We start from the raw sequence: 10,673 nt of genomic DNA, 5'->3' as shown, positions 1-10,673 counted from the left end.
GTTTAGGGTGCAAGCGACCACCGTCTCCGTATGTGTGTGTTTAGGGTGTAAGCGACCACCGTCTTCGTATGTGTGTGTTTAGGGTGTAAGCGACCACCGTCTCCGTACGTGTGTGTTTAGGGTGTAAGCGACCACCGTCTCCGTACGTGTGTGTTTAGGGTGTAAGCGACCACCGTCTCTGTATGTGTGTGTTTAGGGTGTAAGCGACCACCGTCTCCGTACGTGTGTGTTTAGGGTGTAAGCGACCACCGTCTCCGTACGTGTGTGCTTAGGGTGTAAGCGACCACCGTCTCCGTACGTGTGTGTTTAGGGTGTAAGCGACCACCGTCTCTGTACGTGTGTGTTTAGGGTGTAAGCGACCACCGTCTCCGTATGTGTGTGTTTAGGGTGTAAGCGACCACCGTCTCCGTATGTTTGTGTTTAGGGTGTAAGCGACCACCGTCTCTGTATGTGTGTGTTTAGGGTGTAAGCGACCACCGTCTCCGTATGTTTGTGTTTAGGGTGTAAGCGACCACCGTCTCCGTATGTTTGTGTTTAGGGTTTGTTTGGGTTACTTACATTGATACGCCATTACCTGCTCGACTGAAATAAATATATGTATTTCTCTTCTTCGTTCGCCTGGATTTTTGTTTTAGTGTGGAGAGATGGTTGGTTGTCTGTTTGGTTGGTTGGTTGGTTGGTTCTATGCCTATATAGAGCCAAGGCTATTGTGAGACAGTTTCTCCTTCTAGAAGCAGTTGGCTACCTCGGTGAACAACACGCGTGGTGTCCGTCGTATGCTGCTTGGTCCACTACTACTGAGGTGCATTGCCTTGCCTATATACCCACCACAACTGAACAGACTGGTCCATAGCGATAGCAAACTTCGTTTGTTTTTATTTTGCTGGTTTTTTTCACCTTGATACTAAGGTAAATAAATGTATTCAACACCTTTGATTCACACGCACTGTTCACAGGCTATTCATCCTTCTCGTGACGACGAATCCGTGATTTCGGCCAATAACTAATTTTTGTACTTCATTTTATTTAGATATCAACTTCAGATTCATAAAAACAATCATTTGAATGTAGAATAACATATCTTTTGAAGATTTGAGGTTTAACAGGGTGAAGTTGGAGATTTGACAAGTATTTTAGACTGGGAATAAACCTCTTGTCGATATACTGTGTGTCCTTAAATTATTGAATGGATGTATTGGAATGGCGCCAACGTAGTCTGTGTTAACAATACGTACACTATGTATATATGCCGGATAGATGTACCACGCAATCAATAATTATGTTGTGTGTAAGTAGACAGAACAGGTATTGGGCAATGCTCAGTATATCCAGGTAGACATGGGCTTCGTGAATTATTTAGTAAAACGTGTCTTCAATGTACCTTAAATTATCCAAGGTAGGATATTGGATCTCTTGTTATGATAAGTCTTTTAAACAGGTTTAGGTTATCTCGGTGCGTTTTTCCCTCAAATTTGCAATGTAAACAAACCCAACATTCGACTAGTTGTTTGTAAAATTTTGAAGCATGTAACTTAAAAAAACAGACAATTCCGGAACTACCGGGTGCCGTAAACTTTGTAATTATCTTTGTTAATGATATAAAACTTGACCTTATCAGGTACCGATGTAGTACTTGTTAACGTACCGCTGTTAATCAATAACTCACAACATCAGTGTTTATTGTGTATACACATTGCCTGGAATATCATTACTGTCTCGCTCTGATTCCTTCGTCACGAAACAATATCATAAACACAGTGTCAGTAAATAGGACAAGAAACAACAAAAACATCGTCCCGTGAGCACCTAGAGAGCGTTTCCATGTGTCTGGTGGCTACCTCACCGAACAGCATGCGGGAGGCTCGTCGTAGGCCATCCACATCAATATGGTACCTTGCTTCAGCACACAACCACGTCAACATAGACATGCCCGTTTATGTGCTTCCAAAGAAACATAAAACGCCATGGTTAGGAAGCGTCGAACCAAGAACCAACGTAAGTAGCCCAGTGCTCTAACCGACTCCGTTATCGCGAGCTCCTTCAACATACCCAGTCCATTGGTATGTTCTATCAGTCTACAATGTCGTGTCTACTTGAAATAGGAATCCTTATTTACATATATGAATGACAGAGTACAATCGTGGGTTTATAAAGAAACGCATTTGATATTCTGCCTGGAATGAATTGCTAAACAGATGGATACGAAATGATACGGAATGCTTCGCCACCGTCATTGATATAACTAGTCTCACTGATTTATTGTCAGACACAAATTAGAGTCCTTTAGAGATCATTGTTATATCATATGTTTAATGTAAATCTTAAAGCTTGCTGACTCCTTCCGTAATATATCTATGCAATTATCTCACAATGTCGTACAGACATGTAATATAAGTAAAATACATATGTATTCAAATTTAAGCACATATTTTTATACATTCAATCAGTTGTACACATTTCATCAATTAATTATTCAATCAGTTGTACACATTTCATCATTTAAACATTCCATCATTTGTACACGTTTCATTATTTAAACATTCCATCAATTTGATATATTCTACCAGATATTGTATTCGTTGATATATTCTACCAGATATTGTATTCGTTGATATATTCTACCAGATATTGTATTCGTTGATATATTCTACCAGATATTGTATTCGTTGAAATATTCTACCATATTCTCTCATATCTGTATATTCCATCAGTTAATTATTCTGTCAATTAATATTCTATTGGTATCATTAACACATTCAATCGTCACACGTATCACTGGTCTGGGGAAAGGTAAACAGTGTTGCATCCATTTATTTTTAATGGAAGCACACACATCAAGTCCATAATTGACATGAAAACCAAATAAATCGTTCGTTTTCGACGAAAATATTCCATTATTGCTGATAACCCTTAAGCTCGTTTTATAAATCTCAAATTAAATTGACACTGCTTTGGATTCTTTTTATTACGTGATCGACCATTTCAAAGTCAAACTTGATGTCCTTTCGGCTCAATATCTATGGTCTCTTCTGTCACGGGACAATGCAATGTGTGCGTGTATGACGTCATTTTATAATGGAAACCTAGCCGCACAATAGGTGTTATCATATAACTGGCCTGTTGTGTCATATTTCAAACGGCCATGTCGTGAATATCGTAAGTCGCGTTGGTAATATTAATTGTATAAAATTGTAATTATTGGTACGTCATAAATATATCACTTCTTGAGGACACCACATGATTTTCTCGGTAGTGGAAAAAATACCATCCGCGTCAAAATAAAAACTCTGTCCTACATGGAATTTCATTCGATAGTTTTCAAAAATAGAATCTTAAATTCGTGTCGATGTAATACGAAAATCATATAACGTGATCAACAATTTGATATGTCTCGACTATTGAGCTAACGTAAGATCTATATACCTGACGTGTATAATAAGCAGTAAGGTTATATCGGGTATATTAAATGAATAACAAGGCAATTATGTGATACACGGAATAGTTATTCGACAATTTGAAAGATAAAAATAGCTCTTGACAAGTGACCTAAAACCGATTATTTTGAACTTTATGATGTTTACACCTTGGATTGTGTACCTATGACGTGTACAAAGGAGCACAACAGGTGGATTCGATGGCGTTATCTTTCTTTGCTTCTGAAATATTGGAATAAAGTAAAGAGACGAATAATAACCCCAAATTAACCCAGTACAGCAGTTTAATATCAATTTTATTGAATAAATACCTCATGGGAAAAAAAACAGCACCTGGTGTTCCCAAGGAAACATTTAAACCAAATATATGGAAACGTCTGTCGTCTGATGAGGAATTCTTGCTGGAGAAGTCAAACACTGAGATACAGAGGGTCCAAACAGACAAATGACAACTTCATTGTGTCGAGTAAAATTACAACTCAAAATAGGAAAAAGTATCCATTTTAGTAAACTAACATGCACGACAGGGCTAGACATTGGTATACTATTTTCATTCACAATTCCATCATAGCATTTCCATCTTTAAATAGATTGCTCGGCAGGAGAAACCATATTACACGGAATAGTTTTGGGCGTTTCATTGCAAATCAAGCTTTTTGACATCTGGTCAGAAATACGTGTTTTCTCGTCGGTTAGTGTTAACAGTAGAGATAAAGAAGATCCAAAAAGGAAAATGGCCGCTAATCCGGAAAGAAGGAGACCGTACGGGAAACTGAATGTAACCGTATTCATCTTGAAGTCGAAATTGCTGCTGAGGAGGACACGTGACTGAATAATCAGTGTCGCGCACTTGCCAGTCGCTACAGCGAGAAAGACACCTGGAAATGTAGACAAAACGTTGTTTATTTAATATATGATTCACTGTAACAGATCGCTACTATCTTTTATAACCACTGACAACAGATTGTCACTACTGTATATAACTACTGACAACAGATTGTCACTATCGTATATAACTACCGACAACAGATTGTCACTACCGTATATAACTACAGACAACAGATTGTCACTACGGTATATAACTACCGACAACAGATTGTCACTACCGTATATAACTACAGACAACAGATTGTCACTACCGTATATAACTACTGACAACAGATTGTCACTACTGTATATAACTAACGACAACAGATTGTCACTACTGTATATAACTACATACAACAGATTGTCACTACTGTATATAACTACTGACAACAGATTGTCACTACCATATATAACTAACGACAACAGATTGGCGCTACGGTATATAACTACAGACAACAGATTGTCACTACTGTATATAACTAACGACAACAGATTGTCACTACTGTATATAACTAACGACAACAGATTGTCACTACTGTATATAACTAACGACAACAGATTGTCACTACTGTATATAACTAACGACAACAGATTGTCACTACTGTATATAACTAACGACAACAGATTGTCACTACTGTATACAACTGACGACAACAGATTGTCACTACCGTATATACGACAACAGATACTACTGTATACAACTGACACAACAGATTGACTACTGTATATAACTACCGACAACAGATTGTCACTACCGTATATAACTAACGACAACAGATTGTCACTACGGTATATAACTACAAACAACAGATTGTCACTACTGTATATAACTAACGACAACAGATTGTCACTACTGTATATAACTGTCACTACATATAACAGATTGTCACTACTGTATATAACAGATTGTCACTACTGTATATAACTACTACTGTATATAACTAACAACAGATTGTCACTACTGTATATAACTAACGACAACAGATACACAGATTGTCACTACTGTATATAACTACGACAACAGATTGTCACTATTGTCACTACTGTATACAACTGACGACAACAGATTGTCACTACCGTATATAACTACAGACAACAGATTGTCACTACTGTATATAACTAACGACAACAGATTGTCACTACTGTATACAACTGACGACAACAGATTGTCACTACTGTATATAACTGACGACAACAGATTGTCACTACTGTATACAACTGACGACAACAGATTGTCACTACCGTATATAACTACAGACAACAGATTGTCACTACTGTATATAACTAACGACAACAGATTGTCACTACTGTATATAACTACAGACAACAGATTGTCACTACTGTATACAACTGACGACAACAGATTGTCACTACTGTATATAACTACAGACAACAGATTGTCACTACTGTATATAACTACAGACAACAGATTGTCACTACTGTATATAACTACACAACAGACAACATATAACTAACGATTGTCACTACTGTATATAAGTAATGACAACAAATTGTCACTACTGTATATAACTAACGACAACAGATTGTCACTACTGTATATAACTACTGACAACAAATTGTCACTACTGTATATAACTACTGACAACAGATTGTCACTACTGTATATAACTAACGACAACAGATTGTCACTACTGTATATAACTAACGACAACAGATTGTCACTACCGTATATAACTAACGACAACAGATTGTCACTACTGTATATAACTACTGACAACAGATTGTCACTACTGTATATAACTACAGACAACAGATTGTCACTACAGTATATAACTAACGACAACAGATTGTCACTACTGTATATAACTACTGACAACAAATTGTCACTACTGTATATAACTACTGACAACAGATTGTCACTACTGTATATAACTACTGACAACAGATTGTCACTACTGTATATAACTGACGACAACAGATTGTCACTACTGTATATACAACAGATTAACACTACTGTATATAACTACTGACAATATAACTAGAATTGTCACTACTGTATATAACTACTGACAACAGATTGTCACTACTGTATATAACTACTGACAACAGATTGTCACTACTGTATATAACTACTGACAACAGATTGTCACTACTGTATATAACTGACGACAACAGATTGTCACTACTGTATATAACTACTGACAACAGATTGTCACTACTGTATATAACTACTGACAACAGATTGTCACTACTGTATATAACTACTTGTCACTACTGTATATAACTAACTGACAACAGATTGTCACTACTGTATATAACTACAGATTGTCACTACTGTATATAACTACAGACAACAGATTGTCACATATAACTAGATTGTCACTACTGTATATAACTACTGACAACAGATTGTCACTACTGACAAACAGATTGTCACTACTGTATATAACTACTGACAACAGATTGTCACTACTGTATATAACTAACGACAACAGATTGTCACTACTGTATATAACTACTGACAACAAATTGTCACTACTGTATATAACTACAGACAACAGATTGTCACTACTGTATATAACTACTGACAACAGATTGTCACTACTGTATATAACTACAGACAACAGATTGTCACTACCGTATATAACTACTGACAACAGATTGTCACTACTGTATATAACTACTGTATATAACTAACAACAGATTGTCACTACTGTATATAACTACAGACAACAGATTGTCACTACTGTATATAACTACAGACAACAGATTGTCACTACTGTATATAACTACAGACAACAGATTGTCACTACTGTATATAACTACAGACAACAGATTGTCACTACTGTATATAACTACTGACAACAGATTGTCACTACTGTATATAACTACTGACAACAGATTGTCACTACTGTATATAACTACTGACAACAGATTGTCACTACTGTATATAACTACTGACAACAGATTGTCACTACTGTATATAACTACTGACAACAGATTGTCACTACTATAACTACTGACAACAGATTGTCACTACTGTATATAACTACAGTATATATAACTACTTGTCACTACTGTATATAACTACAAACAACAGATTGTCACTACTGTATATAACTACTGACAACAGATTGTCACAATATAACAGATTGTCACTACTGTATATAACTACAACAGATTGTCACTACTGTATATAACAACAACAGATTGTCACTACTGTATATAACTACAGACAACAACAGATTAACTACTGTCACTACTGTATATAACTACGACAACAGATTGTCACTACTGTATATAACTACAGACAACAGATTGTCACTACTGTATATAACTACGACATAGATTGTCACTACTGTATATATATACTAGATTGTCACTACTGTATACAACTGACGACAACAGATTGTCACTACTGTATATAACTACAGACAACAGATTGTCACTACTGTATATAACTACAGACAACAGATTGTCACTACTGTATATAACTAACGACAACAGATTGTCACTACTGTATATAACTAACGACAACAGATTGTCACTACTGTATATAACTACAGACAACAGATTGTCACTACTGTATATAACTACAGACAACAGATTGTCACTACCGTATATAACTACAGACAACAGATTGTCACTACTGTATATAACTACAGACAACAGATTGTCACTACCGTATATAACTACAGACAACAGATTGTCACTACCGTATATAACTACAGACAACAGATTGTCACTACCGTATATAACTACTGACAACAGATTGTCACTACTGTATATGACTACAGACAGCAGATTTTCACTACCGTATATAACTACAGACAACAGATTGTCACTACCGTATATAACTAACGATTACCTATTGTCTATTCACTTTTCAATGTCTGCATGGCGATACTCTGTACAGCAGTACTTGTAGTTTATAAATATCAACATTTTCTTTCATCGAATCATAGTTTGTGAGTTAATTGTCGAAACATGTCAGAGTACCGTTACTCAGTCTCACGACAATGGAGACACTATACGTTTCCACCATTAGAAAACCTAAGTATAGATATCAAAGAGACCTCCGCTGATTATCCTTGCTATTGAATTGTTATCGGTTCTTTGAAAAGTTTTTTTCCCTAAATAAGTAAATAATTTCATTAGCCAGCTCAGGGCCGATTAATGCATTTAACGAGAGTTTGTGTCCACTCTCTATGCGATTAATGTCAGTCAAACAAAGTTAGAAACATAGACACCTTTTAAAAGATATGTTCCACATTTTATATGTTGATTTTCCAATAAGTTACAATAATTGAAGTACATCAGTCACGTACTTGATACGTTTCTATACAAAATTTCACGGAGAAAAAAGGTCAATTTTACAACGTAGTACATACATGTAGGAACACTTAAAATCACGGATTTGTCCATAAACATCCCGACATACCTGCCACTAACGTGTTGATGAATGCAGCGAGACCGACGCCTCTGCGCAGCATATGTCCCCGGAAGTAGCAAACCGTCGTTACCATGGAGACGACCATACAAACTATCGAGGCTGTTATCTCTATCTGGAACTCCAGCATAGCGAATTTCGCAATATCTGTGAATATGAAATATTTCTGTGTAGTTTTAGACATTTGTCATACCAAGAGAAAATTTTATTCACATAGTATTTACTCAAACATCTTGTTTGCAGAACTTTGATGGCATGACATTTTGATATACATCAGATGTACGCTAGAAACATTATAGTGAACACTTTATCCATTAGGATCAACACGCCATGCTTTTTCTCTGTAAGCAGAAACTACAATTTTGCAAATTCGCGAAGCTGAGGAATACACGCTGTGAATCTCACCGCCGCTACCTCTTTGAAAAATTACTTTGACATTTGACCATGAAAAAAGTGAAGACCCCACTAATCCTCTGACTTATTTTCGATATAACAGAGCCTTGAGATTTCATAGCAATGTTTTAATTATTACGATACATTTGTAAATTATATATGTAACCGAGACACACTATATACAAAGGGAGACAATCTATGACACGTGCCCTGTCCGTAATGTCTATATTACTAAACCGTTTGTATATTGAAGATTGTTAAGTGATGATTTACCACCAATATTGTTATAAATCTCCTCCATGTCCATGCCCTGCAACTCTTCGTCCAAGTGTCTCGCAGTGTGTTTGGCATGCTGGTAAGAATGGACATCACAGTAGTCAGGAACACAAGCGCTGAAGTACCAGAGTCCACATGACAATGTTACGACGGTTGGTATAGAAAACGAGGGTGGCTCGATCACGTGATAACTTCTACCCCCTTTGATCTTTATAACTTCTTGTGTTGTATGTACCTTTTTGTCTTTAGGAATCTGCAATCTGTATAAACCTGGAGTGGAGAAGGTAATGACGACAAGTAAAAGAGAAAGAGCTGTGAAAACCAGACCAAGTTTCTGTGACAGTTTCATGGCGTCGCCGTATACAGATAAACAGCTCTGATGTTGAAGACCGATATATTTATACACATGGTTATCAATGCCCAACCCAGATAACAATTATGTTGTGCAATCCTTGTATTGGGATTTCCAAATTTATATGCGTGATGGTTATTTTTTTCTTATTATTATTTACATTTAAACTTCGGGAAACGGGTCTTAACAATCTGACGTCGGCCAAACTTACTGCAGAAACTAAGAGATTTAGGGAAAAAAAGTAAAGAACATTGTTGAAGTTGTCACAATCGACATATAGCTTTTCTTCGTTATTAAAATGCATTTCGCCTTTCTATAAAAAGAATAGTCCAGACACGAGCTAATTCTGACATATTAGGAAGATTATGTTTTAAAAACAACCAACTTGGTTTAGCAAACCCCATTGTAAAGACTGTTTAAAATACTCAGAAATTTGTTTTAATCCCAATGTCTGCAATCTACCCTATAGAGATAACCAGTTCATAAAATGTAGGGTATGTCACCTGAGTGTTGTTAACTGATAAACATAGTATCAGCGGAAATTGTGTAGGGGGCGGATCTAACAGGAAGGGAGTTTTCATTGATTAACACTATTTTCATACATCTGAAATCTTCTACATTATCATGTGGGTAATTATTATTTCTGAAAGTTTTTCGTTCAGTATAAAGTTTCACGAGCTTTCCAATTTGTAGTCTCTAGACAAACATGGAGTAGAGTTATTGTTTGGTCCAGACTACTGAGAACTTGAGACTTTCGACCTTGTTTCTGATTATTTCCGTCAACTGGTGGTATGCCACTTATCTGTGATTCTATTTAAGTCGGTCCAACCTCCTCAAACTTAGAACAAGTCAGACCTAAGATCTAGACTAAATACAAAGGACTACTGATTAATGTGTCAATCTGGCCTATGTACTGAGGTCCGTTCGTCATTTATGGTTA

At 36.3% G+C, this 10,673-nt stretch overlaps 1 protein-coding gene across 1 annotated transcript; it reads right to left on the bottom strand.

Moving 5' to 3' along the window:
- Window positions 1-4,016: 4,016 nt before the first annotated feature.
- LOC132563618 (uncharacterized) lies at window positions 4,017-9,730 on the bottom strand. The gene is made up of 3 exons (XM_060228359.1): window positions 9,379-9,730; window positions 8,704-8,859; window positions 4,017-4,312 (listed from the first exon to the last, which is right to left on the bottom strand). Exons 1-3 carry the CDS (start codon window positions 9,728-9,730, stop codon window positions 4,017-4,019), a joined length of 804 nt encoding a protein of 267 aa, XP_060084342.1.
- Between the last annotated feature and the right edge of the window lie 943 nt (window positions 9,731-10,673).

This window comes from Ylistrum balloti, unplaced genomic scaffold (genome assembly GCF_031769215.1).
Source record: "Ylistrum balloti isolate Yb309-2 unplaced genomic scaffold, AGI_CSIRO_Ybal_v1 Utg371802, whole genome shotgun sequence".
NCBI classification, from domain to species: domain Eukaryota; kingdom Metazoa; phylum Mollusca; class Bivalvia; order Pectinida; family Pectinidae; genus Ylistrum; species Ylistrum balloti.
The sequence above is the reverse complement of the archived record's forward strand: the minus strand, read 5'-3'. Positions and strand labels throughout refer to the sequence as shown.